At 38.3% G+C, this 23620-nt stretch overlaps 1 protein-coding gene across 5 annotated transcripts in view; it reads right to left on the bottom strand.

Annotated features, from left to right (window-relative positions):
• UTRN (utrophin) overlaps nt 1-23620 on the bottom strand; it is a 491097-nt gene that overhangs the window by 359867 nt on the left and 107610 nt on the right. For all 5 annotated transcript variants that reach the window (XM_045058165.1, XM_045058163.1, XM_045058164.1 and 2 more), the window contains exons 9-18: nt 20022-20225; nt 18916-19097; nt 18056-18206; nt 16769-16888; nt 14095-14196; nt 11016-11123; nt 10554-10733; nt 9551-9720; nt 5655-5778; nt 2331-2418 (exon numbers count right to left, since the gene is read on the bottom strand). In XM_045058165.1, the coding sequence (XP_044914100.1) occupies nt 2331-2418; nt 5655-5778; nt 9551-9720; nt 10554-10733; nt 11016-11123; nt 14095-14196; nt 16769-16888; nt 18056-18206; nt 18916-19097; nt 20022-20225 (1429 nt within the window). The remainder of the gene's footprint in view (nt 1-2330; nt 2419-5654; nt 5779-9550; nt 9721-10553; nt 10734-11015; nt 11124-14094; nt 14197-16768; nt 16889-18055; nt 18207-18915; nt 19098-20021; nt 20226-23620) is intronic.

The raw sequence follows: 23620 nt of genomic DNA, 5'->3' as shown, positions 1-23620 counted from the left end.
TATTCAGACCAACACCCCCAGTACCCAGCTTCCCACCCCATCCTAAATATGTCTTTTGAAATAAATAAAATTAGGATCCTGTAATGAATGCATTTCCAGTCCTACTAAATGCTCCAAAAATAAAATGGTCATGTGAAATATAAAGGGTTTCCCATGAAATTAAACAAGTCCACATTACGTCACAAAATTCATTCCTTTACAAAGCCACGGATGATATAGCCCCCGATATTGCACTTGATACTTTGCAAGTAGAACTTTGACATGATCTCCGTTTCCAGAGTATATATCTCAGTACATATCTATTCACAGCAAGAGTGCATGTGACAGAAGCTGAACTATGCTAGTGAGTGCCTCACATTCTGGGCAAGAAAGCAAAGAAATAAAAGGGTTACATGAGTCACCCAAGGACACAAAACTAGGAAAGGGCAGGAGACCCAGAGGTCTCCTATTTCCCAATTTGCTGTTATTCTCACTGGAACATAACACCTCTCACCAACTCCTCCCCTAGGCAGTCTTCTCCACAGGCCTTACAAATCCTCACATAGCGCCTAAAAGCTGACGCAGAAATGAGGGCAAATTCAGTACCCAGACTCATGAAAGCACCCCACACTCATACCAGACAAAGTCTGGTTCCCAAACCACAATATTAATGCAGAAGTGAAGAACCTACAATTGTAACAGACATAAATTCAACACACAATTTATTATAATTATTCAATCAGCACCTCAGGGGAAATTATGGTCTCTCTGTATCTGTAGGTTTCTTCAAGTAAATATCTGAAAGAGTCATCTCCACGTGGGGTCCTCTCACCCAGGGTAATTAAGACACTGAGCTAAGTGGATTTTGAATGAAAACACCGTTTTTGAATAAATTTTGCTTTATTTATATTTAAATAAAAAATAAATTAAGCTGTACTAATACCTATGGATAGACAGTGTTATATTTGCATAATTTTCCAATAAACGGACATATATTAGACATACAGATAGTTTTGTATATAAATGTGTGTATGTCTACATGTCCCCAGTGTGTGTGTGTGTGTGTGTGTGTGTGTGTGTATATATATATATATATATATATATATATATATATATATATATAATTAAATGACATTTTTTTAATGCAGAGACAAAAATAATCTAAAGTTTTAAAAAATCTGATTTTCAGGGGGTATGGAAAGCTGACTGATTCATAAGGAACATGAGGGAACTTTCTGGAGAGATGGAAATTTTCCACATATTGTTTTATGGGTATAGGCTTTTCAAAAAAACCCAGTGAAGTTTCATGTATTTCAAGGTAGGTAAATTTTACTTTAAAAAAACTATAAACAATAACAATAATAACAAGGAGTGAGGAATGAGTAGGGGTATAGATAATTCAAGAATGGCAGAATATCATTAATTACTGAAGCTAGGTAATCAGTATAAGGAGGTTCATCACTCTGCATTGTATATATTTACATTTTCCAGAATAAAAAGTTAAAAACTAAAAAGATTGACAACTACTACACTGAAGATTCTTGTCAAACTAGTATTCCTGATTCTGCTTTGGGCGTCTGTGGCTTTTGTCAAAGAGCTCTGATATAATAAATATTCACTGAATGTTGGTCATTATTTAAAAAAAAAAATAATAATAATAACTCTGCAGCAGACCTCCAAAGCATTTACTATCACTAGAATAAGGAATAGGATTTACAGGAGAGGTCTCTCAAAGCTAAACCAAAGGAAGAATCATATGCAAAGTGGATATCAAAACTATTCATCTTTACATTCCCCAGAGTCACTGAGGGCTAATGGCAAAGGAAAAAAAAAGTTTCTAAATACAGGTAAAAATTTCCAAGACAAGCAACTCCTTCTCAAATTTAACTATAAAATGTTACCTGCAATAAATTAACAGATTAATTTGAACGTGATCAAAAACCAAATGATCTTAATGAACTGACCTTACTGTAACTTCATTTCACAAAGATTTCCAACATAAAATTTTCTTTTGCCACCCCCTCTCCAAAAAAAAGGTCCCAATATATAATGTCAAAGGAGGAGATTTTAAATTTTTCTACATCAGTGGATTTCAACCATTCTGCTAAGATATCAGAGCTTTAGGTTGTCTGACTCTACAGAAAAGCAGAACAACTTCACTTTTCTGTTTTGTCATCAGCTTCAGCACAGGACTTCATGTGAAAAAAGGTTCTGCTGCTTAAAGCTTAAAAAAAAAAATTGAAAACCACTTTTCTAGAAAAAAAAAGTGTTAAATATATAATTTGTCAAACTGTAAATATTATTCAGTGCTACCACCTAAAACACATTTTTAAAAAAATCAAGGGTCTCACCTTTTCCCATTTGCTCCAAAAGGATTTGTCCAGTTTGGTTTAATTCATTCAGTCTGGGGCTTCTTTCTGTCTGTTCTTTTTCTAATGCCTGGAAATAAAATTCCAATATAAGAATACTGCAAACTTTCTTCTCAATATAATGTGCATGCTATTGTAACTTTCATGTTTTGTGTCCCTCCCACATTCTCTTTCAGTGTTATAGTCAAAGTTGAGGTAGGAGAAATACTATAAGACAAAACTATCTAATTCCAGGCTGCCCCACAGAATTCCAAAGCTGATTTAAGTTTCAAAAGGCAAATTCAAACAAATAATATAAACCTTTGGTTGATTTTATAAGAAAAAAGTTGCACATTATAATTATGAGTTCCTATCAAAAGAAAATAATTAAAATTAGTGTTTTAGATCCAGGATATCTATTCACATACATATAACCTCAGTGTCTATGCCACACAATAAAAATAACTGAGTCAAATGAACTGAATATTCTATGACAGAGACACTGAACAAAAATTAATCAACAATTAAAACAAATATTTTGAGCCTCACTATTGTCTGATCTTATAATAAGTTTAGACTCTAACATAAATTTCAACCACAGCATAATTCATACATAAATTTTAAACTATAACAATATGCTTTGGAACCCAAACTGAAGCATTTTGTTCCTCATGTTTGAAGAATGGCTCTTAATTTTAATATTTATGTCTCTATAGTTCGATATAATCAATGCCCCTATATGTCAGAGACAGGGAAGACAAAATCTTTCCAAAACTAGTAAGAAAGATTTGAACAAAATCAGGAAGACACACACACACACACACACACACACACACACACACACACACAGAGGTATATGGATAAACAGTCAGTATTTGAAATTTCTCCCACTCCTCAATTTGCAACTGAGAAAATTAACTACTCAAATAGCGCCCCTAATAACACAATCAAAACTTCTAGGCAACCCATATTATTTCAACCAGACAAACCAAAGAAGAGTCCTACTTCTAATTTCTACACATATAGGCTCTGTCAAATAAACTATCCTACTTTGCTCTGCACAGCTTTAATGGGACTAAGTAAAACAACCATGTTACAAAGATAAAGAAATAACAAGAGATTCAAAGAAACACCACTTATTTTTATTGAAGTATCAATGCAAAAAATCACCATCATACTGGAGAAGAATTACTACCTGTTCCATACAAATTGATTTTTTGCTACTTTCTACGGTGATGACAGATTGAACTAGGGATTCTCCACCCAGGTATACATCAGTTGGAGCAAGGTATTCCTTTACTCTAACACAATTAAGCTCTTGCCCCAATTTGCAAGGAAAATTAGAGATAAAAGTGATGGTTAAATTTTCTTCATTTCACATTTTTCAAAACCCTTTTGGCATCTATAACTACTTGTCTAAAAAAACAAAAAATTAAACTTATTAAAGGAAAATATAGGAGCCGCCAATCATCCCTTATAGTAACAAACAATTTCTATAGTAATGATTTCTAAAAGTGAAATTGTTCCTAGATCGTAGAATGGAAATTAACTTATTAATATTTTCTGGAACTTGGTTCATAAAGATCACTCTCACTTCCAAATTCTCTGCCATTTCAGTGCCCTTGAGAACTGGGTTGTTCAATGCTCCTTAATATCATCTACCGGTCTTTCAGAACTATAAGAAGCATATGAAATGATGGCACACAGCTCTCCTTTCTGGCCCTCCCAACTCCCTGTGTAGAGGGCTCAGATAATGGTGCTTCTAGGGTAACAACCTTCCACATTCCTCTGTCAAAGCAACATGGAAGTCAAAAGATGAATCACTTAACTCTTCCTAATGAGGCTAAAGGAGGCTTACTGGAGTAGAGGGCTTTTCAGCCACACAGCATAAAGGCTTAATAAGGGCCATTCTGCACGAGGAAAACAGCACGTGGTGAAGGCAGGGAAGTGAGAAAAGAGCAGGATTCAGGAGTGGGGAGCTCAGGGTGTCTGTAGGAGACTGGTAGGAGCTGAGGCTGGACTCATAGGGGAAACAGCACCACCTGGAAGGCCCTTGCATGCTGGGGCGCTAAGGATTTAGATTTTGTCCCCATTGCAACAGGAAGCCATTAGTTAATTGCAAGCATAGGAGCTGCCTGATCAGATGGCTATTTTAGAATGATCACTGGTCACAAAAGCCAAAGGCTGTGAGAATAGAAGGAAGGGTAAATAGCAGCAAATGCTACAGAGGCAGCGGATGAGATGAGAAAACAAATCCATCCTTTGGATTTAGAAACCAACAGTCAATGGTGACCTCTAAATAAGAGCAGTTACAATGCTATGATAAGACAGAAGTCAGTCTTAACTTCTCATCCAAACACAAAATGTCAACCAGGGTCTGACTCCAAACCACCTCTCCAACCTTAACTCTCTAACTACTTTTACACGCACACCTAGCACTAAACAGAACAAAAAAGAAACTATCACACCACAACTTGTCTACCTCCCCACCTCTGCTCAGGGGCGCCCCCTGCCTGCTGCGCCCTTCACGCCCAGCCCCAAGCAAGCTCCTTGTGGTTCTGGCGTGGTGCTACCTCACCCCTGGACTTCCCCGAGTACACACACAGATGCAATCCTGGCCTCCTCTCAACTCCCATGGTACTACCACCTTCTAGCTTATACCACTGATATTTATACACATCTTGTTTTGGAAATGTTCTCCAAACTCTTCACAGACAAACTCCACTGCCAGTGTAGACGGCACTACAGACTTGCTCTAGGTGTCCAACTCCTTCGTGAAAGGCTTTCACACACTTAATGAGCACCAAAGACATAAGTCACTACAATCTCCTGGCACAATTTACAGTCACACAGAAGGAACAAAGTAGCGGAGCTAACATCCCATACATTTTAACGGTATTTATTTCTTTTTAATGTGTCTCTTCTGTAATGAAAATATATCGGAAGGAATTGTGAGATTTGAAATCATCTGTTGCATTCAGCGAGCAAAATATCTTCAGCATACCCAAAGTCAGAAATTATTAGGGACTAAAGTAGATCTAATCGAAGTAAAAAATAATACTAATAACTAGACCACCTTAGAAAATGTTTTTTCCTGCACATCTCAGAGGTTAAGAAAAAGGGGGCAAAAAAATTCCCCCTCCACACAGGGGTCTGAATGCCAGCCAGCTTGATGGATTGAAAATTTACTACAACGTCCTAAAAGCTACCTTATGGCTACATTTATTTTACAGGAAGCCTCTGGATCCCATCACACTTTTATGTCAACAGCAAATCTAACCTGATGTAATATTTTATTCACTAGGATGTTTTTGTTTAATGTTTTACCTTCAACTTCTTTTTCACTTCTGAAGTCTCTTGCATCTTCTTATACCCTTTTATCTCTGCGGCCTGAATGGCAGTCTTTGATTTCAAAATGCAGCTCAACAGCTCAGCACTTACAGCGTCAAACCTGATTTAAGATTCAGATGTTACTATTGGTCATTCCTATCCTTCTATAGTTTCACTTGGCTCAAGACAGAGCAATCAAAAGACCCCTCAGGCATGTGTTTTAAATACTCCTCAAAAAAAAAAAAAAAGGCAACACAGACACCTAGTAACCATACAAAATAAAACCACACACTTATAATTAAAAGTTTGAAAAGAGAAATAATATTGTAAAGTTAATAAATATTTTTTAAATAATTAATGTTTAAGCTTTGTAAAAAATACCTAGATTTTTACAAACTCCTGTAGATGATGAAAACAGATTTGATTAGAAAATAACAGAAAGAAAAAAAAAAAAAGATACAGATATTCTTAAAGTTAATGCCTTCTTTCATTTAACGTAATTATTGAGCCCAGTATATGCCAGGCGCTGGACTGGGCTCTTGCTATGAAGGTAAATCAGATGCAATCCCAGCCCTCACAGAGCTTCCAGTCTAGGAGAGGCAATGGAAAGTAGCAGGCAATCACCAGAGAACTTGCCAGATGCTGATTCCAGGAATTCAGTTATCGCTCCTAATTTAGTCAGGGGAGGTGGCGGGGGGTTGGGGGGGTGGATGCCTTCCTGGAGCACAACAGCAATACTGTGCCTAGTAAATGTTTTCATTGCAAAGGGAGAACAAAGAAAGGGAGGACCACACTGTGCAAACAGCAAGTGATTAGGCGTGACTGGAAAAGTGAGTACTAGGCAGGGAAGGACAAGGGCAGACAACCACACCCACCTGCAGGGTAGATTAAGGAGTCTGGGCTCAACCAAAGGGCAAGGGAGAGCCCGTGAAGGGTTGAAAGCACAGGATTGACATGACTGGATTTACCTTCCAGTGTCCACTGAGGAGAAAGAAGAAAGGGTGGCAAGACCAGAGAAAAACAGGCTGCGGTAGCACCCTGAGCCAGAACTGAGATGTGATGGTGGGAAAGAAAAAGAGTGGACAAAGCTTAAGAGGCCTGTGGGAACCACAGCAAGGAAAAATGAGAGGAGAAACAGTCACTGACCGTCAGCCATGTACCTGGCCCTTTTCAAAGTGTTCTGTGCGTCTTATTAAGTGATCCTCACCACAACCCTGAGACACCTATACTATTATTATCCCTTTTAATGATGAAGAAATTGAGCCCGGGGAGGTTTTAAACAACTGCCCCAGGGCCACAAAGCTACAGCTGGTAGAGCTCTGGTTCAAACCAGATAGTCTGTCCTCCTCACCAGCACTCTACCCACAGAGCTTCTCAAAAGAACTTCTGGGTATTTTTAGGTACTTTAGGGTAAGCACGGGTTGTCTGTTTCTTCTGGGGAAACAGCTTAAAGTGTTTCTGGCGAGTTGTGAATATTTGGTTTTTCATCAAGATCAATTTTCCCTGTAACTTGTAAAGGGATTTTGTGACACTGTAGATAAATAACCAATGGTTGAGGTGTCCCTCAAACAGTGGTACTTTCATTCCGTCATCTTAACAGCAGGCTTCTATTTAATCTTTCAGAGAAGAGGAACACCATCCCCAAATCACACATATAAAAGGACCTTGGGGACTTAGACCATTTCTGCCCTTAATATAATAATATAAACAAGGGTGATGTGAACGCCACAAGGTAGCAATGGTTTCAGGCCATGTCAACAGAGATCTAGATTATAGGAAATGACCACCCCTCCAGACCTTGAGCAGGCTAAATCAGCCAGCCACCAGCAGCACCAAGAAAAAAGAAGAGGAAATAAACTGCCATTTCTGAAGCATGTATTATAAACGATACTAAGCTCCTATCTGCTCAGAGAGCCCATTTTAAGACAAGCGAACAGTGGCTTCTACAGCAGACTGAAGGTATTAAAGGGTCTGGAAACCCTGTCACACTAGGAATGGATTGAAGATCCTCTACACCGAAGGCCAGCAGAAATGAGAATATGCAACTCCCTGCAATACTAAGGAGGTTCCATACTGAAGGCTGGTGCCACTCTATGGCACCCCAGGCAGCAGAACTAGCAAATACAGGGAGACATGGAGGGGGCGGACTTGGGCTGGGCATAAAAATAACCTTTCTAACAATGAGATCTCACTGCCTCCTATCATAATGAACCGGATGTACACAAGCTTATCTGTGTCCAGGAGTTAACTGAAGGGATTTCTGCACCAATCAAACCACGGACTGGAAGCCTATGGTGCTCACAGCTGGCTGCTCAACTAACAGACATTCCCCTCCCCACACTTTTCTCTGCTGTCCAAGTCCCCCAGAATGCAATGACAGGAGACCAAAATGGCCAGACGGTCTCAACCTCCCATGCACCCATGGCAGGGAAGTGACTGAATCCTGGCCACTGAGACCGCGGGGGACGTTAGCTGATGTCTTCCAGGCAAGGTCTTTCTCCCCAATTTAAAAAAAGAAAAAAAGATAAATAAGGAAAAACTGGCCTTCCCGCATATAAATCGGGTTATACAAGGATGTTATGCCCAGTGCTACAGCAGGATCTTGGGACCAGAGAGGACAAGCCTGATGGTGAAAGCCCTGCTTCTGGACTTCTTATGAGATAATCAATGACCTCATTGTTTGGGTCACTTTTGGTACAGTATTCTGTTTCCCGCAGCAGAATGCACTCCACACAACACGACCATGTTTAAGATTTTATAGTAATGCACCCTTAGTCTTTTATAACCTTTCTTCCTTCCAAATGCACAAAGCCAGCACTGGAGAGGCACAGTGCCAGATCTACCCGGCAGAAACTAGACACTCAGGAAACAAAAGATCTATGGCACTATTAACATCAGAAGCATCTTCCTCCTGTGCTGCCTCGGCTCCAGAAGCAAAGGTTTCACAGCTGCTGCCTGCACCTTGGAGGTACTCTGGCTCCACAGGGAGATGCCGGTAAGAGGCAGAGAAACACAGCCTTATTACCAAAATGAAAATCATCCGGTAAAACTGGAATCCCACTTCATCTACAGAAGCTATACTGGGGAAACCATATAATTTTTATTCTGGCCCAAAATAATTGCCCATTTACCCAAGCACTCGGACCCTCCTGTAAAAGGGAGAGAATAAAAGGGCTGATTTAAGGATCAGCTGCTATAGGGTATCTGAGGTACATTACCCGGCTGTCACACAGCGCAGCTTAACAGAGTATCTGACATTAGTAAATGCTTGCTACGTATTAGCTGCGATTAGTCCTTTTCTAAAATTCCTGAGTTTCCTTTGAATCAGTAAGACAAACAAACAAAAAAAACTATGTCAAAGATGGATCCTTAAGGCAAACATAAAGAATTTGTTAATGAATCTGACAAAGGAATTAACAAAAAAAGAAAGAAAATGTGAAAAAAGAATGAGGGGGGAAAGGAAGAAAAAGGGGACGACAAAGGAATGACTTCCCTGAATGAAGTATTGCTGAATGTGAAGAGGAAGGAGTGGCATAAAGAATAAGGAGATCTATCTAAAGCAAACCTGCCAGGGTTCTCAGAGTGTGGTGAAAGAAAGAATAAATGAAGAATCATGGACAGTCAGATCCTCCCTAGGTAGATGATGGAAAGGAAGAAGGAAGGGTTCTGTCACACGGTTTTCCAGACTGAACACAGGATAAATAAAATCACCAGAGACCATTTAGACGCTTAGCCAGTGGGAAGGAGAACATTCGAAGGCTGGGGGGCAGTGAGTGGTTTAGCAGTTGAATTTCCATCACAATAATTACATCTAAATTTGCATATGATTAGTAATTAGTACAAATACATTATGTGCGGTACTGTGTTTAGAAAACGTCTCTATCTGTTCTCACTTTTTCTTAGCTTCCAAATCCACAGGAATCTGTCTCTTCTTTGGGGGAGGAGGAGGAGGCAGTTCTTGCTTAGACCTTTTTGTAGTTACTTGTTCTCTTACGCGAACAGTCTCCAAAAGATCCTTCTGAGGAATCTGGGACATCCCCAGCTTTGCTACAGCCTGAGTCACCTGAAGTATAAATCAGCCAAATGTTTTAAGGTTTTGTCACAGCTTTATTGAGATATAATTCACATGCCATAACATTCTCCTTTGAAAATACACAGTTTGAGTGGTTATCAGTATATTCAGTGTTATGCAGCCATCCCCACTCTGTACTTGCAAAAGAGGTTTATTGGCCCCAAAAGAAACCCCGTACTTATTAATAAATAGTCCATCACTCCCCATCCTCCTCTCCCCGAGGCCCTAGCGACTACTAATCTACTTTTTATCTCTCTGGATTTGCCTATTTTTGATAGTTCATATAGATAGAATTACAGTGCATTTAATCTTGTGACTGGCTTCTCGTAGTTAGCACAATGTTTTCAAGGTTCATTCATACTGTCAGTATTTCATGCAATGGACAGACCACATTTGTTTATCCATCTACCTACTGATGGAACATTTGGGCTGTTTCACTTTTGCACTGTTATAAATAATACCACTATGAACATCCAAGTACAAACCACAGTTGCATTTTCAATCAATTCACTAATATATTTTTTTAAATTAATAAGATTATTTAAAATTTAAAGATGATTTAATGGATTCGTGTCTAAGTGTTATCAGTTATTAAGAGAAATTACTGGGTATTAGTAAGTTTTTCAACGATCTATTAAAATTGACTTCAGAAAAGGAAAGATTTTTTACATGTCAATTTCTCAATTTTTCAGTAAGCCAGGTATAAGGAACCTACTTTTAGTTTGCAGCTTACCTATTATTACTTTATTTCATAAAAACTAAAACTAACCTGAACATTTAACTTCTATTTCATCATACAACATATAATCCAAAGCAAAAGGTACCTGGTTGGAGGAATCTTCTAGTCTCTGAACCAAAGAATCCCACCTCTGAGTTAGTTCCTCTGAGTCACTGTTGATCTTCTTAGATGCCTTGGGATTATCAAGTAATTGACTCACATCCTGACCAATCTCACTCAGCTGATCCAAGGCCTGACGTTTCATTTCCATGTCTTCTTTCAAAATCTAATATTTCAAATATTTTATTAGATGACTCCCTCTTAAAAGGACTCTATAGTCCTGCTCCACAAGCAGGAAATGTAAACATATATTTTATAGCAAAATTTACTTGCTACACAGTTCACTAATGCTAAAACATAAGATTCCTGGTTCTAGATGATTATATGGCAGCATTCTAGTGTTGGTTAATGACTCATAATCTGTATTCACCCAATTGTATGAACCATTGATAGAAACAATAAAATATCACAGGCTTACAAGACACATGCTGACATTGACACCACTTACAGCCAGTCGTCGAATGCTGACACTTAGTTCCTTTTGGTCTTTGAAGTTGCTCGTCTGGACTTTATTTAAAGCCTCTTCTTTTTCAGTTAGCCAAGCTTTCAACAAGCACTACATGTAATAACAAAAGTTAGAAATATATTTGGAGAATCATTTGGTCATTCAATTCAATCAAGTTCCCAAATCTCTAACGTTTATGCTGGTAGAGGCTTCACTCTTACTTAGGGTAGGAAGGACTTCAAACACCCAAGCTCAAGGTATGAATGGCCTAATATCTTTCTTTAAGATATTATCCTTCTCAGATTTGCAACAGATCAAGCTGACATTAGCCCCACACATGGGTAATTAAACTAATTCTCAGGGACGTATGTGGAACTAAAAGGCTAAATCCAACTATGCAAATCTCCAAAAGTATCACAGTATAACTCTCCAGAAGCAGGAAGACTCCTGGAATTGTCCTTTCCCAGCCCTTCATTTTAGGAAGGAAAGAGAGATAAGTCATTATGTGTCCAAGATCACTTGGCTAGTTAACAAGGGAATCAAATCAAAGACCCACACCCTAAAACTAATGGTTTTTCCATAGCATCATTCAAGAAAACCATACTAATGTTCCAGGTTCAACAGCAATTGTGATTAAAAGAGAAAGTTTAGCCATAGTCCAAAGCCAACATATAGATATTTAAATCTCATTGGCCAACATGCAGAAGATATTTAGTAATATACATAGATAAACTTGAAAGAGGGGCAGAAAACCACATGGTTGCATTGAGATAATTCTTCGCAAAGTGTAATATCTATTGCAGCTCTTTTCTATATAGTTGAGAGGGAAAAGTCTTGGTTCTGTGTCAGCAGTGGGATCAATTCATTCTCTAACTGCTTTATTTATCAGTTTATGTAACAACTATTCCCTGCCTCTATATTCCACCAAAAAAAAAAAAAAAAAGATGAAGATTAAGAAATTAAGTGGCAAATACAGATCCTGTCTTCAATATAGAAAAGATAAAATATGCACATAAACTATGACAAAAGAAAGTGCAGACACCACAAAAGATTATATATATATATATATATGAATGATAGCTTATTTTTTATTTATAATATATAAATATATATATGTATAATATTTATATTATTAAATATAATATTATATAATGTGTCTGCACTATATTTTAATTTGGTAATTAAATACACACACACACACACACACACACACACACACACACAAAATGTCATGGCAATTGCAAAGAAGAAGAGATGGGTTCCAGGTTGGGGAGAGTGGGGGAAGGAGAGGGAGTTAATAGATTACTACATTTCAAAAATGAAACAACTGGTGAGAAGACATTCCACAGCAGATACCACACCTTAAACAACAAAGACAGGCTAGAAAATAAATGAAATACACTCACTCTTTCAAAAACATGAAAAAAAAAAACCCAACACAAACTATGAGGAATCTACAATCTGCAATGCATTGGGAACAGAACCCTGAAGAAGAACCAGCACTACTCATGTGGCACTGACATCCTAAGAATGGGCTATGAGCTGAGAACTCAGCATCTAAACCTCAGTACACAGAAGGACAGAGGGAAAATCAAAGTTGGAAAGGTAGGTTGGAACCCCTTACAGAATATCCTACATGCCACACTTGAAATTGGCCTATCCTGAGAAGTTTGGAATTCTCAGATCCCATTTCTAACTACCTTAAAGCCTCTGCAACCAAGTGAATGATAGTCCCTTGAAAGATTTTTTAATTCAGATTAAGTTTATTTGGTCTCATTCCATGCAAAAGCAAATCATGTATATATCAAGTACCATCGTTGGCTCCAATTCTACATCTTAACACGATTCCTCCAACCCTAACGCTAGCAGAAAGCCATTCAAAGGTTAGTTTTAAATCTACAGTAAGACAAGTGGCCATAATACTAGTCACTCTCTATTTTTAAAATATTTTTAATTGCTAAATTAAATTACTTCCAAATTTTAAATTACTCAGTAGTAACACAGAGGTCTTTTCTAATGATCAGTGTCTTCTCCTGTCACTATTGGAGTAAAATATAACTATTCTATGTGACTCCTTTTCCTGAATACGAGGGTCTAAGTAAATGTAAATATTTATAAAGTGAAATGTAAATATTTCAGAAGTCAGAATAAGATCCATCATAGAATTCTTAATAAGAAAATTCTGGCCAAAGATTGGGGGCAGGAGGTAGTGATTAACAATTTACACGGGGACAAATTTTGCAACCTACTTTTTAAGATGTTCTCTCGGCCACCATATTTAGTAAACCACAAAACATCATACACTTGTTTTTATTCCTTGAAAAGAATATAGTTGCTTTTTGTGGATGGAAATGAAATGCATTTAAAAGAATCTAAACGGACACTGAGATGTGGGAATAAAGTATCTGCTTATTTTCAAAAACCACAAATGTTTGACATTTTGGGAGAAAAGTTTTGCTTATTTGTATTCTGTTTTGATTGTTGTTCTTCTGGAAGGATGGAAGGTGGGCCAAGGGCCACCACTCTGACTGAAAACTTAAAGAGGCAGCTTTGTGCCAAAATTTCATTGGCTGCTGGAATCCGTATTGGAAAAAAAATAGTATTAACCCAGTATTAAATGAATGGTATCGCTAAATAATCTTTTCTTGTTAATTTCAGTAGTTATTCTGGTTGAAATCAAGAAAAATTGTTGTGATTTAAAATTCACAAAGCAGTGAGTGGATTCATTTATTCATTATTTACTGAGCTAAAAATGCTAGGCCTTGTGTTGATACAAGTTCAAACACAATACCCAACAGAAATATAAAGAAAAATCATAATCGTGAACGTAGAATGTCTAAATACTAACATTCTAAATAATCAACACATCAAATTAAGTGTTACTACAATAAAGTCATAAGATTTCTATGAATAAGCTACATGATCAGTTATAAAATACATAGAAATCTGATTTTTAAAATAATAAAAATTATTTGTGTATTCGCCTTTCAAAGTAAACAAGACAAGTTTATTGTAATGCCATAATTAAAGATAGGTTACTTTTCACCATCTGTCTTGCCCATTATGGATAACAGTTTCATACCTGTTCTTCCAATAATTCCTGCCACAATATATTGATTTCTTGTAACCTATTCCAACGTTCCTCAGTCCAACGGCACACTGCCGTCCAGCGTTCACCAAGTTTCTAGTAAAGGAAGAAACCATCCTTTGTCAACAGAATCTTAAAAGACAGTTATAATGATCCTTAAAGAAATTCATGCCATCCATTGCTCTTTACTACTGGGTAGCAATTTATGAAAAATATTTTTATAAAAGTTGCTTTAAAATAATACAGACAAATCCTGTAAGTTTGTAGAGGAGAAAAACTAATTTCCATAGAGTTTAACAATTTCACCTTACATAGCTAGAAAGTGGTACAACTAGAATTCTATCTTTTAAATGTTTATTTACTGGGGCACCTGGGTGGCTCAGTCGGTTAAGCATCCAACTTCCACTCAGGTCATGATCTCACGGCTCTTGAGTCCAAGTCCCGTGTCAGGCTCTGTGCTGCCAGCTCAGAGCCTGGAACCTACTTCAGATTCTGTGTCTCCCTCTCTCTCTGCCCCTTCCCTGCTCATGCTCTGTCTCTCTCTCTCTCAAAAATAAACAAACATGAAAAAATTATTAAAAGATAAAAAATTAAAAAATATATTTATTTATTTTTTATTTTCGAGAGACAGTGCACACGCACGCACAAGAGAGAGGGAGACAGAGAATCCAAATCAGGCTCCAGGTTCTGAGCTGTCAGCTCAGAGTCCAACACCAAGCTCAAACCCAGGAACCCTGAGATCATGACCTGAGCCGAAGTCAGACACTTGGACGACTGAGCCACCCAGGTGCCCCTAGAACTCTATCTTTTCAACTTATTTTTTTTAATTTTTTTTTAAAGTTTCTTTATTTCTGAGAGAGAGAGAGAGAGCATGAGCAGGGAAGGAGCAGAGAGAGGGAAGCACAGAATCCAAAGCAGGCTCCGGGCTCTGAGCTGTCAGCACAAAGCCCGACGCAGGACTCGCACTCCCAAACTGCGAGATCATGACCTGAGCCAAAGTCGGACACTTAACTAACTGAGCAACCCAGGTGCCCCTATCTATTAAACTTTTGACTCCAAAATCCTGCTCTTTCCATATCGCTGCAGTTTTTATACAAGAATTTGACATTTTTACACATATCTTCAAAGTAGAGCATACATATCTACTTTTCGTGCTTCAAATTTTTCAGGCTATAATTATCTTTTCAAAAAATTCATTGCATCAACCACCTTTTATGTGCTAAGAAAATTTTCATATACAATGCCAAAATCATGAAAAAAAAATTTTAACCTTATAAAACCTGTTTTGAGCTCCTAGAAAATAAAAAAAAAATGCTTACTTGATTTGTTCTGTTTACATTACACAAAAATCAGGAACATAATCTTATATGAGTATTAATAGTGCTAAATAAGTAAATTTGTTTAAAAATCAATATTCATGAGGACTTTCCCAACAAATTATTTTACCACCATTTTATAATGATTGACAAATGTTACATTTAATTTCTACATTACTTACATATGCAAAGAATTATTTAATTCATATTATACTATTTCAATATTTAATACCACAGTAAGCTTTGTAGGATGCAAAGGGTAGAGAAGTTAGAGCCAAAGACAGGTCTCCAATCTTGGCATGAAGATTCAATGCCTACTTAAATCTCAGCCTACTTAAATTTCTGAATTTCAGTTTCCTCACTGTGAAACAGGCAAAACATGAATGCCTATCTCTCAGGTTACTACAATAACTAAGTAGTACTACACCAGCAGTTCTCAGAACCACTGGCCAACTTTAACTGTTATAAAAGAAAAAGAATTTCATATGATAAGATTATAGTCTGAGAGTGACTGAAAACCATTTGGCGACATCATATTGGGTAATCCAAACACTGTTCAAATAAAATACCAATAACCCTCTCAATAAAGACTTGTAAAGATACACTATAACCTCTGCGCTAAAGCAACGATTTTGTTAGGGGTTCCCAAAATTCTTGTTGAAATTCATGCACTGATGTACCAAAGAAGCAGGAATATTAAATTCTACATGGCTGAAATTCTCAAATTTCAGTATGCACATAAGTGCAGATCCACAGGCCCCACCCCCAGGGATTTAGGTCTGCATGGAGACCCGGAAACTACATTTCAACAAAGTCCTCGAGCAATTCTGAACAAGAAATCTATAGAGCACTTGTTGAGATTGGTTCCCAAGCTTGTTTCCATTTTGCAGGAGAAGCTGGGGACCACAAGCAGCCCTGCCCATCTACCCCAAGGGCTGAAGGGAAGGAAAGATGCTGAGTACTCTTGTAAACCCACAAGTTGTAGGACCCCAACTCAGAGGTACAACTTCAAAGTTAGTCTACTCCCTTTTTTAAAGCTCTTTAATGTTTATTTTTATTTTGAGAGAGAGAGCACAGTAGGGAAAGAGCAGAGAGAGAGGGAGGGAGAGAATCCCAAGCAGGCTCTGCCCCACCGGCATAGAGCCCCACTCGGGGCTCGATCCCATGAGCCACAAGATCATGACCTGAACTGGTATCAAGAATTGGATGCTTAACCAGCTGAGCCACCCGGGCACCCCAAAGGTGAGTCTACTCTTCTAAATGAAGTGATACAGGACCTGAAGAACAGGGGTGCCATATAAGGGTTTCAGACAACAGGGTCCTTATGAGTATCCCGTCTCCAGGGTCCATACCTGTAACTGATCTTCGAGAACAGCCGTAGCACTCTCACCACTGTTTTCATCAACAATCACGACCATGTGTGTCAGTGAATTTACCTTCACCTGTTCAGCCTCAAGATCATTTTGCAAACGCTAGAGAAAAGAATTAAGATACACCATCATTTCTACTCTTTTCACATTTGCCTATTTAAAATCCACTCAGCAGTCAATAGTAATTAAGGACACTTAATGAGACAGCATGTTTAAATTTTCAATCATTACCCTAAGTGTTCTACTAATGAAACAAGTCCCTTATACATCTTCACATTTCACTATGAACCAAAGCAAGTTGAAAATGCAGTGTCATAACAGATTGCAAATGGGATATCATCACTTTTAGTCCATGTTCTGGCAAAAAAAAAAAAAGTAGAATAGATGACTTGAATGAATATACTAGAAATTAAGAACATAGAATCTGTAAGACCAAAAAAAAAAAAAAAAACAAACCAAAAAACAAACCTTACATATACAGAGTCAGAGATCATTTTAGTGCAACATAATGTAAGCTGAGAGATAAGTAGGATGCTATTTGACAGTCAGAAGCTATTCAGATGAGGTACCCAAGAAAGTAATTCAGGATATACAGACGCCTTCCATTCTCCTCTTCCATGGGAAGAGTATGCGAGGTCATAAGATGCTTGTATATAGGTAATTTACTTAAACACTACCAATAGTGTTGTCAAACGCCTCTTGAACTGTGTTTAATGTATCCCTGAAGTTTTATTTATCAGTTGTCTAGATATTCCACTGAAAACTAAAAGTTTTCAAACAATTTGCGGAGAAGCTATTTTGCTTCTAAAGTTATCTTCTAACTGTGTGACCAAATTAAATTAACCACCAAATTATGATTCCTCATCTAGTGCCTGATATTCTCCTATACCATAGAAGAAACACAGCTTTCATTAAAGGACGAGGTACAGATAAATCTGAGGGTTTGCTTCTTTACCCACACACTGCATTAATGCCAATACACTAGGGTCTTTAACCACTTACACATCCAAAACAAAAATTCTTGAGAGCCGTGGGAACACTAAGTACTTTCATACTGAAACAATACATCCTTCCATAAAATTGTACCTGCACTTTCATCCCTCGCTTGGAAAAGCCCCCACGAGCTCCACCCTATCAATACGGAATAATCGAGAACACTGAAGAAGTGTCCCATCTCTGCACTAATGATAGAAGCCATCAGCCCCTAGCATGCTAAGTGCTGCCTTTTCATATTTGATACGGTCTAAAAGAAATAGGAGCCAGATTTACTTTATGATCTTCTAGCAGCTTTTGTAGGGATTTTAAATCATCATCCAGGGGGCAGGTTTCCATCTTCTGAATGCGTTCCTCCGTGAGTGTCAACCAGGCGGAGAGCTGCTGCAGCTGTTTCTTCTGCAATTCCATCAGCACATCGTGCAGCCTGTCCAGGGACAAACACACGTCATCCCCACTCCTTTTTCCCTTTGCAAAGGCAAACACATGCTCCAGGCACCAAAGAAATGGGGCAAGGGAATGCAGTCTTGTGTAACCATTTAAAGTAGCAGTTAGTCTTTCAATATAGAAACAAGAAAAAAAAAAAACTTTTACTTTCTTCCTAAATGGAGTCCATTAAGTATGGTCAAAGAATGCAAATAACAGCACCCTCTATTCATATCAGAATCATTGTTTCTTCAATCAGGAATTCCTGCTTATTAAATAGGTGGAAATTGCGATGGAATGCCGCTTGCTCCCTAATACACAATACATGAAATAAAATGAACCATGGGAAAAACACTGCCTTAAAAACTGTTACAAGATGGAATTGTCGATAAATACTACATAGTCCAGTCTTCGTCTCCAGTTAAAAGTTAGCCGATTTTAATACTGCAAAGAGATAACTATCCACACGAAATGTCTTCTCCTTTTTTTGCTAATTTCTGTATTCCAACTTCTGCCTTCTCATTTGGTGAACATATCAAAGAGGAAACAAAGATCGCACACAATTCCAGCAACATTACAAAAGGAAAAGTGCAAATTTTACAAGGCAAGTTCTGAAATTATCTTCTCTTCACAGACACTCAGGCTTTTACTAAGCTAAACCACGCAATGCAGTCAATGGAATAGAGTGTTAATATCTTTGCTTCACTCACCGGGACTGTCTGTCCATACTATCCACCCTAAGTGCCTCCCATCTAGCATTCAGCAAGCCCATTTGTTCCTGAATCTCATATTCCTCTTCATCTGACAGAGTTCCTTGTGTTATCAGCTGGTTTCCTGCCTGCAGGACATTCCCCACACTGCTCTGGTGTGCTGTCAGCTCCATCATAAAATCCTAGAAAGGTACATCATTATGATTTGTGAGCTGCTCATTGAAGAAAAAAAATCTTAATAAGTTGTTAATGCCTAATATTAACGCTTCAGGAAAAGAAGTCTCCATGTAGAGTATAAATAAAGTAGACTTTGATCCGATTGTTTAAGCTCTGAAGGTGGAAAATATGCAGCTGGCCTCAGTAAAAAGGGGAACAGATCAAAGAGGACAATGTTACATCTGATAATACCAGCTATTTTTAAATAACTGTTGATTATGCTACTGATTGTGAACACGGAATTATGAGAAAACAGAATAAATAAAACACAATGCTCACCCAAGAGGAACTGCTCAAGGAATATTACCATTTCTATTATTGTCAAATCAAAATAGCAAATAAAAACCTGCCAATTAATATACCCACCCAAAAACCTACTTAATCAAAAAGAAATCTCCATGTAATCAAATCATTACCCTACAATACAACATATATCCTCAAAATAATAGGAAATTTTCATTATATGAAAATTACACAGGAATGGATATGACATTTGCTTCATCATCCAATCAATAAAAATAATCTCTTTCTAGAGAACACTCAAAACCTAAAGATCTGGTGCATTGATTAGCCATATGCTGTTTTAACTATTATAATAGAACTATAGATTCAGAATCAAGCAGTCCTACACACTAACTGTTGTCGGTGGCTCCACAGAACACACAAGTCATGATAAGAATATGATCTGAAACCTACTTCCAAGGCACAGGTAATCACCCAGGCCAATTTTATAACAGAGCCTTATTTAACTATCACAAGTCCTGAACTATATCATGACCATTCTGTGGAGCAGAATTCAGTAGGCAACAAACATCAGGGTAGAGCCCCTGAGTAAGGCACAGGCACCACCACGGTGGATGTATTCTGTTCCTCAGCTACGGATTATTTACTTCATGGGTAGCAAACTGGCGTTTGACTTCTTCCACATCGTCGGAAATATCATCCTGCTCCTGGAAAGTATCCTCAGCAGAAAGCAACCAGGTCAGCACTTCCTCCAGGGCTATCTGATAGCTGTCCAGACCCATATCCACCTCGGTGACAGTGCTGGGGGTTTCAGCTCGGGGACTCTCGTGCTCTTCCTCCGGTGCTGAGCTCTAGAAAAACAAACCCAAGAAATACCCACAAGCATCATGAAGGTGTTCAACAAAGACACACTGTTATGGAGAACCTTAAGGGAGGAGCCACCATGACTCAGGCATTCATCCAATTTTCAAGAGCTGGGCAAGCAAAGCCATGAATCAGGCAGGAAGCATTTATTAAGCGTGCTAGGAAGACAAGGGGTACAAAAGTGCAATACACTCATGGATCCTATATTCACGGAGATTCAAATATAGTTGGAGAGAGATAAATAACCCACATGAATCACTTCTGAACAAAAATAAAATGGCTATTAGCAGAGTTATAAATTCCATGGATGCAACAAGGGATGCTATTTGAGTTCAACAAGGGCTAAAATAGGAAAATTTTACAGAGAATTTGGAACATTTGGGGCCTTCAAGGATGGATATAATGTAAAGAAAAATAGAAACTGGAACTCTACTTTGACCCTCAGTTTTACTGAATTGCATTTAGCATTGCATTTTAGACAATGAAATACAGCCACACATGTAGGCTGTTGTACCGATAGTATTTTTTGAGGCAGTTGTCCTCAAGTTTACTTGCTGGCCTTTTTTTAAGGACCCGTGGAATAAATTCATCTTAAGTTCTTCCTAAGCAATGGAGTATTTTCTCATACACTTTAGAATCTTAGAACCAAATCAACTATCTCACTCATTGTTCCCGTTCAGAGCAAAACTTCATTAAAATTTGTGTACAGCCTTCCTCCACTTTACTACCTCTCATCCACAATTTATACATGTTTCAAACACAAAAATATTGAGAGAACAATATATGAAATGCTCACATATTTAGCACTTACAGTTTCTCAACAATCCGGTTCACTCCAGTTTGGTTTTGGTCCCCACTACTCACCTGAAAAGGCTTTTGTCAATGTCACCAATTACCTTCCCATTGACAAATCCACTTTTCTAGCATCATCTTTAGACTGACCATGTAATTAACCAACAAACTAGAACACTTTTGATAATAATGGTGGTAGGATGACACAAATAAACCAGAACTATTCCAAGCAAACCCAGAGATCTAGTCACCCAATGTTTCTTAAGCTCTCAGTAACATCTGACACGGCTGACCAACCCCCACTATTTTCAGACTCTCCTCTCCCTGCTTCGGTAACACCACATTGGCTTTCTTCCCGGTTAAATAATATTTGTCAACCTCTAAGTAACAAATATCCTCAAAATTAAGTCTTGGGCCCCTTTTTCTTTTCTGTCTACTTCGCCTCAGTAGTCTCATCCATTTCCATTGGAATGGCACTTAATTCCTCCAGCTAAAAATCTAGGGAGCCCACCTTCGCTTCTCTTTGACTTTTGCCTCCCACGTTTAATGTGTAAGCAATCCCTACCTTCAAAATCTATCCCAAATCCATCAAGACCCTTCCATCTCCACAAAAACTGATGTCATTCTTCAGAGCTACAACTGCCCGCTAACCACTGCCTCCCACACTCCCACCTCTACAATCCACTTCTCACATAGCAGCAGGACGATCTTTGGAAAACATAATCACATCATAAGGCTTCGCTGCTTAAAATCTTTCACAGCTTTCCCAATGCTCTTAGGAAACATTATAAAATTCCTAACAGTTTACAAAAATATTGTGGCAGCAAGAAACAGTGGGGGGGGGGGGGCGTGCATGTAGGGGTGTGTGTGTAGGGTTTCAATAGGTTTCAATAGTTTAATCAGGGAAGACTTCTCTGAAAAAGTCCCATCGAAACAGAAAAGACGGGGAGCTTGCCATGCAAATAGTAGGTAGATGGATAAGCATTTCATAGACGGGAACCCACATGCACAAAATCTTTGGGAAGGAAAGGGAAATGTCCACCAGGACCACAGGGCGGTGGCCTGAGATGAATTACAGAGGTAGTCTGGGTCTTGTAAACTATAAGAGAAGATGAGGCCTTTGATCAGCATGAAGGCTGCAACGGAAAAAAACACACACACCAAAAACATTCTGGTGGAAGAATCAAACGGACCCCGTAAACCATTTGCAGGAGTTAAAAAGATGAATCAGGGAGCACACAGATGAAACACTGGGTAATTAAGACACAGATGGTGCCAACAACAGAGAAGGGAAAATGAGGTAAGTTCTGGACCTAAAATCCTGAAACTGTGGAGACAAAATAACCCTGGAGATCAAGTGACTACCAAACTTCTATACTCCAATGCAGACACCTGAGAACAAGGACAGTTAGTGACCAGCCAACAGTCACTTAGATAGGCACTAGTATTCATAAGGGGTGAGGTGGAAGGCATTATTTAACTGCAAATGTTCAGAAGGTATTAAGTGAAACATGAGAGGAGACTTTCAACTGAAAGTTTGATTTATAGAGAAATGCGAATATTTTTTGCTGACCACCTAATGGCTCTACAGCATATGTTTTGTAGGAAGAGCCAGAAAGAAAGACTGGCTCTCAGTGTTCACTGGAAAGTAGCGGGTGGCAAACTCCGTCAAAGGGTAGATGATTAAAACTTGAGCATATTTTATTTCTTCAATTAACTTATTTCAGCCTCTAAGGCACTAATGAAAGCATGAAAATGAAGAGGTTAGTGTTAATACACTGGCTCTTAATCAAAAAGCAAACGGCTTCTGCAATTCTTATCATGTAATCCTGAGCACTAAAATGATTATTTTATCCACACATCATGAAAGGCAAATGAAACTTTCTTGCTTTTTAAGAAAGTATGGCCTTAACTACTCAAAGTAAAATATCCCATCTTTGTAACAAGAGGGACTCCGATCCCATCAAGAAGTGATTTTAAAACCAAAAGGCAACCTCAGAAGATTATCTGAGCCACTCAGCAGGGTGCATCATTAATGAAGGATAATAGCTATGCTACTAGAGACAAATGCTTCTCAGCATTTTTTTCAGTCAATTATAAAACATTAGGGCTTTTCCTCAATATCATTTGATTTTCAAAACTAATAAAGAGTCCTGGGTTCAGAATTGGACACATCTCTTGCCCTCTTTCCCTCAATAAGTTATTTTCTTTTTTTTGTAAATCATGATGTATTCCAAAATGGAGAAAATAAAAGGATTGGTACCTACTACCCAAAGAAAATCTGAAATAATAAGTAAGCTCTCCGAGCTTCAGAGAATAAAAAAAAAAAGTGTTATGCTGTTTGCAAGACCAATGTCATTATATGAGAATTAACTAACTTTTTTGGGGGGGGGGGCGGGGGCAGGTAGAGAGAAGGAGTGAGTGGGAGAGGGGCAGAAGGACAGAGAGTGAGAGAGAATCCCAAGCAGGCTCCAGGCTCAGTGTGGATGCAGGGCTCAATCCTACGACCCTGGTATCATGACCTGAGCCAAAATCAAGAGTCAGGCACTCAACCGACTGAGCCACCCAGGTGGCCCCATTTTTAAAAAAG

The sequence above is a fragment of the Felis catus genome, chromosome B2 (genome assembly GCF_018350175.1).
Source record: "Felis catus isolate Fca126 chromosome B2, F.catus_Fca126_mat1.0, whole genome shotgun sequence".
Classification (NCBI taxonomy): domain Eukaryota; kingdom Metazoa; phylum Chordata; class Mammalia; order Carnivora; family Felidae; genus Felis; species Felis catus.
Note: the sequence above shows the minus strand (reverse complement) of the source record. Positions and strands in the feature narration are given on the sequence as shown.